Source organism: Aethalodelphis obliquidens, unplaced genomic scaffold (assembly GCF_003676395.1).
Source record: "Aethalodelphis obliquidens isolate GAN/ISIS:26980383/991018 unplaced genomic scaffold, ASM367639v1 scaffold2, whole genome shotgun sequence".
In the NCBI taxonomy this organism is placed as follows: Eukaryota; Metazoa; Chordata; class Mammalia; order Artiodactyla; family Delphinidae; genus Aethalodelphis; species Aethalodelphis obliquidens.
In genome coordinates, this window is record NW_020837946.1 from 51,379,804 (window position 1) to 51,395,562 (window position 15,759).

A 15,759-nucleotide genomic window follows, 5' to 3' on the forward strand; every position below is an offset into this window, starting at 1 on the left:
GAAGGGCAGCACTCCCAGTCCAAGCCTAAGATGGTACAACTGACGTTGTTTTTCAAAACCAACTAGTACCATGTGCAGTAAAGGCAGTTTCTTTCTGGCCCACTTTCTGATTTTTTAATAACTGATGATTTTTTTTTGGAGGGCAAACTGATTTATTTTAAATTCTGAGCAAAAGGGTTAGTATTTATTTTCATTGTTGCTGTAAATTTAATTTAGAAAAGATTTCCCCAGCTCTTAAAAAATTCTTCTACTGGTCATAAGTTTGTATATATAGGAAGTAAATATGAGTTAGTGATTGAATTATTTTTTAAAAGCTCAACTTGGCAGCAATAAGAGGTTGTTTGATTTTTCATGCTAAATGTTTCTTTCAAAGGATATAAATGTCTATTGCAAAACCTACTGTTGATAAATCTTTGGTTCTTTGTGAAGTATTTGCCTTAGTCTTTTTGTTTTACTTTAAGAATTAATGTAAGTGATTATGTTTCTGGACTTATTTTATATCACAACAATTTTAAAAGGAAGACTTTTTGCTTAAATGTTGATCTCTTGTTTTCTTTAATGCAATTGGAATTACAGTTTTATAATTTATTTTTTCTTTAATTTTTGGTTTATTTTTAAAAAGAATACACACACACACACACACACACACACACACACATATGGCTTCTATTGTGTGCCACATACTATTCTGGGGGCTAGTAATATAGCAGAGAGCAGAACCACAAAGTCTTTGACCTCAAGTAGCTTATGTTCTAGTGGTTGGTAGTGGAGTGTCTTAGTCTGTTTGGGATGGTATAACAAAGTACCATAGAAAGGGTGGCTTATAAATAACAGAAATTTACTTCTCACAGTCCTGGAAGCTTGAAGTCTGAGCTCAGGGTGCCAGCATGGTCAGGTTCTGGTGAGAGCCCTCTTCTTGTGTCTTCACATGACAGAAAGAAAGCTAGAGCCCTCTGGGGTCTCCTTTATAAAAGCACTAATCCCATTCATAAGGGCTCAACCCTCATCACCTAATTACCTCCCAAAGGCCCAAACTCCTAATACCTCACATTGGGGGACTAGGATGTCAACATATAAATTTGGGGGCGGGACACAAGTATTTAATTCATAAGAAGAGGGAATTGAAAAAAATGTCAAATATATTTATGATGTGAAATGTACACAGGTGGTCAAGGAAGAGACTTCATGGGCTGTGAAGTGTTAGAAAAGAGCTGAAAGTAACAGGGAGCCATATGGATATGGAAATGTTCCAAGCAGAGGGAACAGTAAGTGCAAAAGTTTGAGCAAGAAAGCTTGTGCAGAGTAGAGTCAACGTGCAGAGTAAAGTCAACAGGGAGCCAAATAATTGGAATTGACGTCACAGAGGTGGCTGGGAATAGCCATGAAGGATCTTGCAAGATTTGTATGATTTTTTACTTTTATTCTGAGAAGACTTGGGGCTCATTGGGGAGTTTTAAGCAGAGGAGCGACATGGTCTGACTTACTTTCAAAATGGATATTCTGGCTGCCAAGTAGAGAGTAGATTTTGCGAGTGGGTGAGTGGGTGCAGCAGGAGACCAGTTAAGTGAAATTAGTATAATCCGGGCAAGAGATGGTGGCTTAAATCAGGGTAGGAGCGGGAGACATGGTATGAAGTGGTTGGTCTTTGCGTTTGTTTTTGAAGATAGAAATGACTGGATTTACTGACTTAGTGGATACGGGGGATATTGAAAAAAAAATTCAAGGATGACATCAAGATATTTTTTACTCTATTATGAAAAATTATCAAACATCAAGGTGCCCATTATAATGTTTTTAGATTTTCTGTATTTCTGTTACCTAGATTCTATAGTTCTTAACATTCTTCCATAGTGACTTCAAACATTTTATTCTGTCAATGTGTTTTAAAGTAAATTATAAACATCATTATATTTTTCCCAGAAATATTTCAGTATGCATCTCTAAGAACAGAAATTTTACAAATAACAAAATATCATTATCCTATAAAATGAATGAACAATAGTTGTTTATTATGATCTAATACCTGGTCCACATTGAAATTTCCCCCCTGTTTTCCAGAATGTCTTTTATAGCTGATTTGTAACCATCAGTGTCCAGTCAATTAAATGCATTTAAACGACAACACTACAACAAGCTCTTCCTCATCTTTTATATCCTCTCGGACACTGACTTATGGAAGAGACTGGATTATTTGTCCTGTAGACATTTTAGTGTTCATAAGAAACATTTAGCCCATTTAAATATAGATTATTGGTCCTTACTCCCAGAAATTTTGATTCAGTGGATCTGGTGTGGGCCTTTCTAATGAGCTGCTGCGTGATACTGGGGTGTCATTGTGGAGACCACAGACTTTGAGCAGTACTGCTATGCCCCTATCTGATTGCTTCCTGTGGGCATCATTTAACTTGTTCTTCTATTCTCTGTATTTACTATAAACTGGATTTTCAATCTAAAGACTTAATCAGATTTATGTTATAAATTTTGGGCAAGGATACTTCATAAGTGTTATGGGTACTCATTTTTTTATCATCTCAGGTGGTACATAATGAATGTCTGACTTCCCTACTGTTAATGAGGCCAAGATGACTTCCCCAAGGCTAAGACTGATCCCTGAATCAAGGAGGTGAAAAAGCTTGATCCCTCCATTGCAATGTCTCTATTTGAAACTAGCGGATAATTTGTTGGGTGGTACTCAGGGACCGAGGGAATGTCTAGTCCTCAGTAAATATTTCATCTAACGGTTTTAACATGCATTGATTATCCTTGCCTGAACTGATTATTTAACTAGGGGTAGATCATGGAGATTTTCTAATTCAACCATTCTTCCTAAATGAGTGCTATTCTTCTTTTAAAAAATGATGTTGCTTCTGTAACTGGTACGGTTTGGTTAGCTAGGAGTATAGTGCATATTAGAAAGGCAGGGTAAATGCTTAAGTAGTTGTTCAAAGTAAAGTGAAGTTTCTGACTGGAGTGAGTGGAAGGATGAAGTTGTCATTTAGTGAGAAGCGGAAGATGGTGGGTAGACAGACCAGGTTTGGTGGGGAAAAGCAGAATTTCAGTTTTGAATATGTTAAATTTGAAATGTCTATTAAACATTTGTATTGATCAAAGTTCAGTTGATATAAAACATAAAATACTCTAGCTATTTTAAATAGAAAGCTGTTTTATACAGATAATATTATTAATGGGCTAGAGGAGAAGGTTCTAGGGCATCAAATGTGCTGGTGGCCTACAACTGTTGCTGACTGCTTTTTTCCCCGTCACCCCACATATATGGCCTCATGAAACATTTTCTCTGACCAGTTGCCTAAGGGAACTAAATGGGGCCTAGTTCAGAGACAGCTCTGCATGGTATAATAGAAGTGAGCTCCTGAAGCATTACAGCCCCACTCAAGGTGTTCCTAAAAGATAGTAGGGAAGGGAGATCCTTCTGGTAGTCAGAACTTCAAACAGTTGATACTAGTTGTTAAGGAGCGATGGCCACGGGGTTTGATGTATCTCAATGCATGAACAGTGGCGAAGAGCTTGGCCAAATAGTTGGAAGTAAAAATTTGGAGGGTTGGTGGCAAAGATGTATAAAGCAAAAGTATATGGATGACTTTCACAGAATAAGAACAGAATATGAGATTTGTGTTTATGTAAATGCTCACCAAAGAAAATTTATTCTCTAGAAATAACCAGGAAATAACCAGGTAGGTAAGATGCTCCATTCCATAGATGTTTGTCAGCATCTTTTCAGAGCAAACCCAGGGCTTGCACAATGAACATATAAACAAAGTGGCCTTAAAGCAGGAAGGAGAAAAATACAGGGATTTAGCAATAAGCACTTCTGCTCACCAAGGCTGATTTGACTACCACCATTGCTGAGTACTCTGCCTGCGAGCAGATCAGCGGTGAGCCCTGGATACACCCCATATCCCAGGGCAACCAGTCCACCACTTGGTGGCAGGTTGATACATTGAATCCTCTCCTTTGTGAAAGGTCAGTGGCTTGGCCTCATTGCTATGAATGCTTACTTCTGGTATGGATTTGCATTTCCTGTCCACCAGGTTTCTGCCAACACTACCATTGGTGGCCCTACTAAATGCCGTGTTCAGTGAATTTGCATCCTATACAATACTGCTTTTGATCAAGGGACTCATTCACATCAAAAATAGTGAAACAGTTGGCTGACAAGTATGGGATTCACTAGTCTTACCATTTTTCCTATTTTATAATATTGTCTTCCACCTGGGAGACTAAATCTTGTGATATTAAAGTAGTTTTTAGTTCCATAAACAGAATACATGGGTCTATGGACTAATGAATGAGTTAAGGTAGAAGTGTCATTTATCTCCATCTTTTGTGACCCACTCATAGTATTTTTGCTTCTGGCCCCTACAACTTTGAACTCTGCTGATTTAGAGCTTTTAGTTTAAAAGAATACTTTCATATGGGAACATGACAGTGGTTCAATTGAATTGGACGTTGAAAACTACCTGGCCACATTATTGAACCATATCACTGAACCAGCAAGTGAAAACTTAATAATGAAGTTGCTCTGCTGGCAAAGGTGATCAGTTCTGGTTATCAGGGGGAAATAGTGTTGCTACTACTACTCAATAGGAGGATGATACTTAGAACCCAGCAGGCAACCTGGGCTGCCTCTTAGGAGCAGGATGAAATGAATGAACACATTGTCCAGGAAAATAAAAATGGCCAAACTGACTCCAGAAGATATAGATAATGTTAAAGACCAGTTATCACCAAAGAAGCAGAAATTTTTGGTTACTCCTAAAAAAAGCACCAACTCTGATATTTTCACAGGGATGTGCACCATACCTTTAAGGAACAGGAAAACTTCAATACTATTTAAATTATTCTGGAGCATAGGAAAATATGGAAAACTCCCAGATTTTATTTCTAGAGCTTGCATGAAATTAATACCAACATCTGACAATGAAGTCCAAAGAAGGAAAAGTATAGATTGATTTTACTTATGAGTGTCAAACAACCCTTAATAAAATAAGAATAGATGGCTGTGTTATCAACATGATAAATATATATCTCATTTTAAAGCCTATAATAGGAGAAACATGTGAGGGAGTCCCATTAAATTTTGAAACTGACAACAGTATCCTTCATCAGCACTGTTGGTCACATTCTTCTGGTGAAACCCACCAATGCAAGTAGACTAGAAAAGAACATGAATTTGTGTGACAGTTGGAAAGAGGAAGTTACCATTATTTGAAGATGAAATAACTATTAGACTGGAAAATCCAAGAGAATAAGGGAAAATCTATGATGAACAATGAGAAAATTAAGTGCTAGGTGTAGAAATGTAATGGTTTTGATATATGGCGTCAAGAGTAAGTTAGGAGATGGAGTTAGAAACATATTGACAGCAGCAGCAAAAAAAGGTGAAAAACCTAGACTTATTCAGCATTTATCTGAAAAATGTTTACCATGGTACTTAGGGACACAGGAGACTTAAAATGGAAAAGCATACCATGTTTCTGTAAAGGAAGACTGAATCTCATAAAAGTGTTAACAGCCCTTAAGATAATATATATTTAACATAATCCGAATAAAATACCAGGAGAATTTTTTCACACTAGACAAACTGATTTTAAAGATCATGTGTCAAAATAGACATGGAAATTCTTAAAAGTAGTAAGGAACTCTATCAGCTACTAAGTCATGTTATGAAACTATAATATTTAAGACATTATGATACTGGCATATGAATAAATCAATAGATCTCAGACTAGAGACTCAAGAAGAGATTCAAATACATCCAGAAATTTAGTATATCTAAAGGTGGCATTTGAAATCTGTAGGAGAAAGACTGATTATGCCATGAGTTATGTTGGGACAGATAGATAGCCACCTGGAAAAAAGTAAAGTCAACTCCCAATTTTGTATCATCTATCAAAATAAATTTTAGATAGTATTAAATAAAATATGAAATTGAGACCATAAAATTATTAGAAAAATATAGGGGATTTTTTTTGTCACAAAGGGAGCTTTTAAATATGACACAAAACCCAGAAACCATAAAAGAAGTGATAAATTCAACCATAGGCACATAAAAATGAAAACGTTTGACATAGAGAAAACAGCATAAATAAAATTAAAAGCACTAAATGACACGCGGGGGGAAAATATTTGTAACTCACACAAGTAAAAGGTTGATACTGTATGGAACACTGCTACAATTAACATGACAAACGGTACAAAGAAAGAATTGGCTAATGATATAAACGGACAGTTCATGGAAAAATATAAGTAGCTCTTAAACATTTGCAAAGTTTCTCAGCCTCTCTCATAATAAGAGAAATGTAAATTGAAATTAGCGTGATATGCGGTTTTTCACCCCTCAGATTGTCAAAGATCAAAATTTTGAAAATTTACAAGGTTTACAAGGGTGTAACAAAACACCCTTGTAAATTGGTAGTAAAAATAATAGGTAAACTGAGTACTTACTATGTGCCATGCACTTTTCTAAGTACTTTACACTTATTTAATCATCACAATTTGTGAGAGGCGCTCTTATTATCCCCATTTTACAGATGAGGAAACTGAAGAACAGAGAAGTTAAACAATAACCCAAAGTCACACAGTTGGCAAATGGAGGAGCCAGGATTTAAGATCAATTACTTTTACTCTAGCATTTACTTTTTTTTTTCAGTCACAAGTCTAAATTTCTATGGCAAGTGATTTGGGAATGTGCACTCTAAATTGTACATACCCTTTGACCCAGTGTTTCTACTTCTAGAAGTTTGTCCTGCAGTTTTATGTAAATAGATGCAAAATGACGCTCATTGCAGCTGTATCTGCAGTAAAGGAAGATTGGAAACAACCTAAATACCCATCCCCAGGGAACTCATTAATTAAATTGAGGTTCATCCGTAGGAAGAAAGCTAGGCAGCTTTAAATAAAGTAAGGTAGCACTCTGTGTAGTGATATGGAATTATCTCCAAAATATTGTAAAAGGAAAAGCAAGGCACAGAATAGTGGGTTGGGATGCTACCATCTATGTAAAAAGTCACAGAACGTATACCTACATTTTTGTATATGCAGAGAATAGATTCTTGACATGATGCCAGTGGTTGCCTCTCAGGAAGGGAACTAGATACCAGGGAATGAGCTGAATAATGAGATTTTTGAATTCTGTACAATGTGTGTATTTTAATTTGTACAGAAAATAATTGTGTATATGGTTCTCAGATATAGAGACATTTGCATGTGGTCACTTGGTGAAGAGTGTAACCAGGTGCCATAGACAGACCTGGGTTCAGACTCCAACACTGGATGGTTACCAGACGGAAAGGGGCTTTGGAGCAACTGTAGTTCCGGGCAACTTTGCTTCTTCCCTAACTTGGATATTGACCAGAGGGAAGACAGAATCCATAGAGCTTTTTGTGCTTGGGGTTAAGACTCCACTCATCACTGCCCCACTCTCCAATCCCAGCTGCTGCACACAATTTTTAGCTCTTTACACACACTGTGTTGCTGCCTGAGGCCCTTCATCACCTAGACTCTCATCCCTCTAAGGCCCTCTCTGTGTACCGCCTAACCTGACACCATCCCCTACTCTCCTCAACTCCAGACACCATTTTATTTTTGCCCTGTGGAACGAATGATTCATCATTAGCAAAATCTATATTGTCAACCACTTTTCCAAATATCCCCCTTTTGCTTTAGTAGAGAGACACAGCTCTTCCAGGAGCTTATAGCATCCCCTGCAGTCCTCTCCTTTCATACAACTGGTGCTGGAGGTGCTGTTGATGTCTTGAAGTCTTCTTGCGTCTCACTGATATTTGGGGACCATTTTCTCAGCGTACTCTCTTAAAAATCCTCAGCATTGAAGCTCAGTCCATCAGCCACCACCTGCTAGCATTACTTGCAGTCCTGTACAGCCTGCTGCATCCTTCTGCCAGTCCTTGAAGACTCTAGCTCCTGCCTCACTGTCACTCCCTCCAATACTACTGCTGTCGTAATTTTATGTGGTTTTTTTGTACATTTCTCTCAGTTTTTACCTCTTCTCCTTCAGAGATCTTGACAGGTATTTCACTTTCCCCATTTTCTCCCATAATCATATTTCCAGTACAGTAGTTCTCAAAGTGTGGCCCCCTGGACCAACATCATTAGCGTCACCTGGGAATTAGTTATAAATATAAATTCTCAGACCCCACCACAGACTACTGAGTCCAGAACTCTGGGGCTGGGACCCAGAAATCTCTGTTTTAAGAAGCTCCTTTTTGTGATTCTGATGAATGTGGAAGTTCATCAGATCTTGTTATTGTCACTAGCAATAACTCTCTGTCTCAATTTTAATCATCCTACCCCCCATGTGGCTACTTCGTTCTGTCTTCCTAGCTCACCAGATCAACTCTCCCAACCCCCATAATCCTTCAGCCCCACTGAGACCACAATTTACTGTTTTTGCCGCTTTTCACTAGTCCTTAGCCCTCTTATGTCCTTACTTTCCCCTTTTTCAGCCACACATGTGACTACTCTTTGTTCTCTTTCATATACCGTATCAAAATAGGAAGCAAATCTTATCCATTCTCCCTTCGAAATATATCTAAATATATTCAAAATACATTCGAAAGTTGCTAAGAAAGTAAATCTTAGAAGTTCTCATCACAAGAAGAAAATTTTTTTGTAACTCTGTGGTGACAGATGGTAACTAGAATTATTGTGGTGATTATTTCCCAATGGATACAGATGTTGAATCATTATATTGTACACCCAAAACTAGTATAATGTGTATGTCAATTATACTTCAATGAGGAGATATATCTAGAATCTGACTTTTCTTATAATGTCCACTTCAACCACTGTATCTAAGCACACAGTGTTAGACTATTGCCAGTGTTCTTTACTTTGTTAGTCCTTACCCTAACTGTGTCTACTTTCCATATGGCAGCTGAAGTGATCCTTTTAACACCTAAGGCTATGTTGCTGTAAACACTGCTCAAAATTCTCCATGCTTCTTCTCTCACTCAGAACCAAAGCTAAAATCCTTGTAAATGCCTACAAAGCTCTGGGTGATCTGACCTTCCCTGGCCAGCAAGTCATTTCTTCTACCTTTGCCCTTCTTCTCTCCCGCAACTGAGCTTCACTTTTTTTTTTTTTAACATCTTTATTGGAGTATAATCGCTTTGTATACACCATAAACTATATGGTGTGTTAGTTTCTGCTTTATAACAAAGTGAATCAGCTATACATATATCCCCATATCTCTTGCATCTCCCTCCCTCCCATCCTCCCTATCCCGCCCCTCTAGGTGGTCACAAAGCACCGAACTGATCTCCCTGTGCTATGCAGAAGCTTCCCACTAGCTGTTTTACATTTGGTAGTGTATATATGTCCATGTAAAATATGTCTGTTTTACATTTGGTAGTGTATATATGTCCATGCCACTCTTTCATTTTGTCCCAGCTTACCCTTCCCCCTCCCTGTGTCCTCAAGTCCATTCTCTAGTAGGTCTGCGTCTTTATTCCTGTCCTGCCCCTAGGTTCTTCATGACTTTTTTTTTTTTTAGATTCCATATATATGTATTAGCATACAGTATTTGTTTTTCTCTTTCTGAATTACTTCACTCTGTATGGCAGACTCTAGGTCCATCCACCTCACTACAAATAACTCAATTTCATTTCTTTTTATGGCTGAGTAATATTCCATTGTATATATGTGCCACATCTTCTTTATCCATTCATCTGTCGATGGGCACTTAGGTTGCTTCCATGTCCTGGCTATTGTAAATAGAGCTGCAATGAACATTGTGGTACATGACTCTTTTTGAATTATGGTTTTCTCAGGGTATATGCCCAGTAGTGGGATGGCTGGGTCGTATGGTAGTTCTATTTTTAGTTTTTTAAGGCACCTGCATACTGTTCTCCATAGTGGCTGTATCAACTTACATTCCCACCAACAGTGCAAGAGGGTTCCCTTTCTTCACACCCTCTCAAGCATTTATTGTTTGTAGATTTTTTGATGATGGCCATTCTGACTGGTGTGAGATGATATCTCATTGTAGTTTTGATTTGCATTTCTCTAATGATTAATGATGTTGAGCATTCTTTCATGTGTTTGTTGGCAATCTGTATATCTTCTTTGGAGAAATGTCTATTTAGGTCTTCTGCCCATTTTTGGATTGGGTTGTTTGTTTTTTTTTGTTTGTTATTGAGCTGCATGAGCTGCTTGTAAATTTTGGACATTAATCCTTTGTCAGTTGCTTCATTTGCAAATATTTTCTCCCATTCTGAGGGTTGTCTTTTCGTCTTGTTTATGGTTTCCTTTGCTGTGCAAAAGCTTTTAAGTTTCTTTAGGTCCTGAGCTTCACTTTTATCCTTAGAACTTTTTACCACTTAGCATGCTCTGAATTCTCTTGTTTATTTCTGTCTCCTACCATTGGAATGGAAGCTTCATGAGGACAGAGGCTTTTCTTGTTCACTGATAGAACCTCAGCTTCTAGAGCCCTGCCTGGCAAATAACAGGCATGTAGTTATTTGTGAATAAATGAATGGCTGTTATTGTTATCTAGATGACCTAAAGCTAACACTGCCCTTTTATTCACTCATCAAGTATTTGATCATCTATTATGTGCCCTGCACTAAGGAAATAGAATGTGGAGAAAAACCCAGAGAGTTTCCAGTCTAATATGGAAGAATAATTAATAAATAGATATAAAATAACAGCAGTGTAAGAATCAAGATTGGGAAGTGTATGGACTTGTGAGAACAAATGATAAGGGGGAAATGACCTAGCTGAAGTCACAAAGCCAAGGAAGCCATGGTAGGCTTTCCCTAGAAACAATGACTGATGTGAGATCAAGACAAAGAGAAGAGGGGGTTAATTGGGCAAAGTGGCTACGGTGGCAGCGGGTGTAGGTGGGCAGCTAGTGGGGAGAGCAGGTGCAAGGACCCTGTGGTAGAGGGAACAAAAGAGTTCAGGAAACTGAATGGAATAGGAGGAGGCTTGAGGAGGGAGCATGGAAGGAGAGAAGGATGGGGATTTGTTAGTTATGTCTCTTTATTCCACTTAATTAAGAAAATTTTAAAAATCCGACTTTATTCGGTAGAGATCTCCATCCTGATCTCTAAATTGATTTCAAATTGTTACCTAATTCATATATACTTAGCCTCTATCTTCATAGTCATCATATTAGATGCATCTAAAAGAAAAAGAGAAATGAGGAAATGAATACGTGCTCTGGTAAAGAAAAAAAAAATTGGCTTTGTTGACTTGTATTTAAAAACCCCTTGATTGACCAGAATGTCTAAGGAATGGGACTTTCTGATTAATTTAGTTTTCATTGCTGTTAACTGAGGCTTAAAAATAAAATTATTTTGCTTAAATCCTTTTAGAAAGTCTTTAAAAATAATTTCAGCCCCTTTCCTGCCATTTTAAGAAGATTGTGTCACAAAGATTGGGTGGGACGTATAGCGTGCACTTTTAAACATATGTTTAAGGTCTACAAGCCTTCGACTGCAATGTGCTTATCCTCACTAACCCCGAATGACTGTTTCTCATTTCCACAAACGTCTGTTCCTCCACAGTCATGATATAAGAAAAGGGGGAAATAAAAGTTGGTTTGTATGACAGCATTTGGGGACTGCAATTTGGTGGCTAGACACCTTCCTTACTGGGTCTGTCCCTGCTGGAGAAATGAGGATATTCCAACAAATTTACCAGGTAAGGGAAACCTAAACAGATCTTTTGTCTGGACTCTGGAGTTTAGAACAAATTTCTGGTCCTTTTCGTGTTTTAATAAAAGTGAGCCCTAGATTAATCTGCTTCGTCCTTCCTGGTTAAAGGACACAAATGCTGTCCTTCGTGGCAGTTTTTTTTTTTTTTTTTGCGGTACGCGGGCCTCTCACTGTTGTGGCCTCTCCCGTTGAGGAGCACAGGCTCCGGACGCGTAGGCTCAGCGGCCATGGCTCACGGGCCCAGCCGCTCCGTGGCACGTGGGATCTTTGCGGACCAGGGCACGAACCCGTGTCCCCTGCATTGGAAGGTGGACTCTCAACCACTGCGCCACCAGGGAAGCCCCCAAATGGCAGTTTTGTTTTGACCTGATCCAGAGTCACATACTGCGTTTAGTTGTCACTCTTTAGTCTCCTTTAATCTGGAACACTTTCTCAGTTTTTCTTTGTCTTTCGTGGCCTTGACATTTTTGAAAAGTTTAAGGCAGGTAATTTGAGAATGCCCCTCAACTTGGGTTTGTCTGAGTGTTTCATCTTGTTAGGTCCACATTATGTATGCACTTGGGGCAGGACTCCCACAGAAGTTGTGTGTCCTTAGTGCTGTGTATCTCGTACATGAGGCACATGTGTCAGTTTGTATCACTCAGTTTGTGTCAGTTTGAGTTAACAACACTCAGAGTGTTGTTTACTTTGATCACTTGACTGAGGACGTGTCTGCCCGACTTCCCTACTGTAAATATTCCTTTTTACTTTCTGTACATAGAGTAATAGGGAAGGACAGAGTTTAAGAATAAGTAAGTATTTTGTTCCCCAACTGACTGTCACCGATGGTTTTAGCATCCATTGCTGATTCTTGCCTAAATCCATCATTATTATGATGGTTGAAAATAGTGATTTTCTAACTCTGTAATTTTCCCGTATTTATTAATTGTTACTCTAAGATGAAGTTTTTCCTTTTCCTCCTTTATTTATATGTGTATTTAGTGTCGGTTTGACTCCCGGAATTGGGTTTTTTAAAAAGTCACTGTAGTATGTATGATATGTTACTGTCTTAATTCCATTTTGTGTTGTCCCAGGTTTGGCCAGTGGGAGTCCTGAGACATTGAGTCCTTTATCAGAGTTTTCTGTATAAATGATATAAAAAATCGATACTGGAGGTACAGAGAGTAACACGGGAGCAAGAAGCCAGAGAGGTGAATTCTGCTGGTCAGGAAGGGCTTCAGTGAGGAAGTGGTATTTGAGGTGAGCTTTGAAAAAGTGGTCCGATTTTTACAGGATTGGAGATGAGGCAGAGTGGAAACGGTGAACTGTCTGAACAGAGGAAGGCCTAGCAGCTGGTATTCAGCAAGTAATACAGTGGGTCTGGATCGTGAAGGGGAAGTGGAAATGGAACAGAAAACCCTCTGCACTTAGTTTGCTTCGAGCATCTTCTGTGCTGGTCTCACTGCTTGGTATTTCCTCCCTGACTCTACCCCTGCTGTTTCGCTAAGGGGAGGATGAAGTGTGAGGCAGGAGGGAATTGCAAGTAGTGAAAACAGCATGAGCCCAGTCCCGCTCAAATGCTCCCTTCTCTGGGAAGCCTTTTCCGGATCCCTAATAAGAATTAACCACCCTCCTCTCATCCACTCCCAGGGCACTTTGTGCCTTCGTGTTAACAAATCTGTTCTGTCTTGTACTGGTTCTATTTGTGGATACGTCTTCCCCCTGTAAAGCATGAACACATGTTAATCACTTTCCACCTCTTCCCAGTTCTCAGTGCAAGTGCTCAACAAGTATTTCTTGAATATGTGTGAGAGAGAGGAGAGAGGATAGGTTGGAGTTGGTTGGGGGAGGCTCTGGATGTCATTTTCAGGGGTCAGGCTTGCCCCACAGGCAGTGATGAGCCCTGGTGCTTTGGACCAGTGCAGGGCTGCTGGGAGCTGTGATGTCTGAGGATATGGTGGAAGGGGGGGCTGCAAGGTACCCGTGAGTGGTCCTGGAGAACGCCGAGCCAGAGTGAGACAGCCAGGAAGGGCAGAAGCGTGGAAGCAAATAGTTATCACCTCACGAATCTGGGCACTCATTTGAATGTAGGAATTGAAAGAAAAACAAGGAATTGAGGTTGCAAGACTGGGTGATTAGGAGACTGGCAGAAGTCTCTCACCAAAATGGGATCCCAGGGCCAAGTACAGAAGAGGTAAGGAGTTCAGCATCGTCCCATCTGGTCCTCAGCCAAGGCACTCCCTGAATTCAAACAATATGTGTTGTTGAAAAATTGTTATTATTTCAAATATGGTAAGAAATAAAATATTGTCTCTACTTGAGGCACAAAAACTGACGTGGGTGTAATGGACATTTTTCTTTTGGCTTTAGTAACGGTTTCATTAAAAATGGATGCTAGTAACTGCTTTTCTAACTTTGAAGCATGGCCCCGTGAGAAGAGCTTACCGTGAAAGAAATAGTCGTCAGCTTTCTTCTGGCTCCTCTGTCCTCTCCTGCCCCTTCCTAACAACGGAAAATTTGCTTTGCACCTGCTCCAACTGGGCTCTAAGTGCTAAGCATCTTGCAAGCCCAGAAAATTGTAGTATCAAATCTCAGCCCCAACTGTGAGGCAGCACTATATTCCTGACCCCCCGCTGAGAGGCGTTGCTTTCCCAATTCCCCAGGGAAGAATTCTTTCTCCCTTGGCCCCTTTTCAGGCTTGAACTCCGACCTAAACCCTCTTTTTAGCTTCCAGCGTGCATTGCTCTGGGTGCTGGCCCTGACCTGGCCTTGCATCCTCCACTCCACTCTGGGCTCCTCAGCAGGTCAGCCCTGGGTAGCCCTGGGGTTACCAGAATGCCCAATTCCAATAATGAGCACATTTATCCAAGGAGAGGAAATGGACTTTCTAATCTGTTATAGTCCATTGCTTTTTTCCCCAGAAACAAATGCTAAAGGAACATCGGATATATTATCGGTGATTTGGTAAATATACTAATCATTGCCTAATATTCATGAAGTCGCTTTCATTCACACCTTCCTTCATAAATTAAATGCTTTGTTATAACTCATGACTTACTTTAAGAGGGATATTCTTATTTCACTGCTAGGAACTGTGAAATGTTTTAAAATAATGCCATATTCAGGAAAACTCTTGGAAGAATTTCAAATAAAAATAGCAAACAGTAATTAAATAGGTGTATAACATTCTAACTGGCCTTAGTGTATGGTTTTAAAGGGAAAGAAAAAAAAATGCCGACAGAGACTATAATTTTTGTCTTTATATTTTCCTCTTAGGTTTTTCAGACAGACCGAAGTCATTAAAAATAGTCCTTAACCCTCAAAGCCACAAAAAAGAAGCTACTCAGGTCTATTATGAGAAGGTTGAACCACTGTTGAAGATTGCGGGAATAAAGACGGATGTAACAGGTAAGTATTTTCAGAATATAATTTCACCTCTAAAAAAAATCATACTTGAGGAAGCAAAATAACCTTGAGTTTGCTCTTGAGTCCAATTTAGGAAGCTACTTGTAATATCTAAAGCTTGTTTTTGTGCTTCGATAACTTACTGCAGCCAGCTCCAGGATTATAATTCAATTATTTTGTTTTCTTTTAATTGTGTTATTTTTATTAGAATATCAGTCTTTTCTCTTTAAACCTTTTTTCAGACTTTAAAAATTATTAGGTGTCATTTTTAAGGGGGCTGCACACATTTTGATGCCTTCGTTGAGATGTTGGCTATTTAAACATTATCTCTGCAGTTCAGCAGCAATTGATTTTTGTTCACTTAAATGTTTGATGTCTTTCCATGGAATCCTTCATTAGGTGGTTTTTGTTCTGACTCTGACCCCTGCTGGTTAGGTCAAAACTAAGCACTTAACTGCTGATTTTAGATGAATTTAGAGAAGCCAGAAGCTTAAATTCATTGTCTAAAATAAGAAGGGTGCTTAGGTTTGTGCCCACGAAGACAGAAATTTGCTAATGCTAAAGTTCATATAAAGAAGATTAGTAAAATTCTTTTCAGCTTTTAAAATTTGGTGACCAGATTCCTTTGTTTCCTTGAGACTCTTATTTTTCCCACGGGGGTGGGGTGAGGAGGGTT

The 15,759-nt window shown here is 39.0% G+C and overlaps 1 protein-coding gene across 4 annotated transcripts in view; it reads left to right on the plus strand.

Annotated features, from left to right (window-relative positions):
* The window catches only part of CERKL (CERK like autophagy regulator), a 148,272-nt gene that overhangs the window by 97,871 nt on the left and 34,642 nt on the right, over positions 1-15,759 (plus strand). For 3 of the 4 annotated variants that reach the window (XR_003437115.1, XM_027126728.1, XM_027126737.1), the window contains exon 3: positions 14,955-15,086. The exons of the other annotated variant lie outside the window; for it this stretch is intronic. Coding sequence is in view for 2 of the 3 variants with exons in the window: in XM_027126728.1 (XP_026982529.1) it covers positions 14,955-15,086 (132 nt within the window). In the remaining variant the exon portion in view is untranslated. The remainder of the gene's footprint in view (positions 1-14,954; positions 15,087-15,759) is intronic. 4 annotated transcript variants of the gene reach the window in all.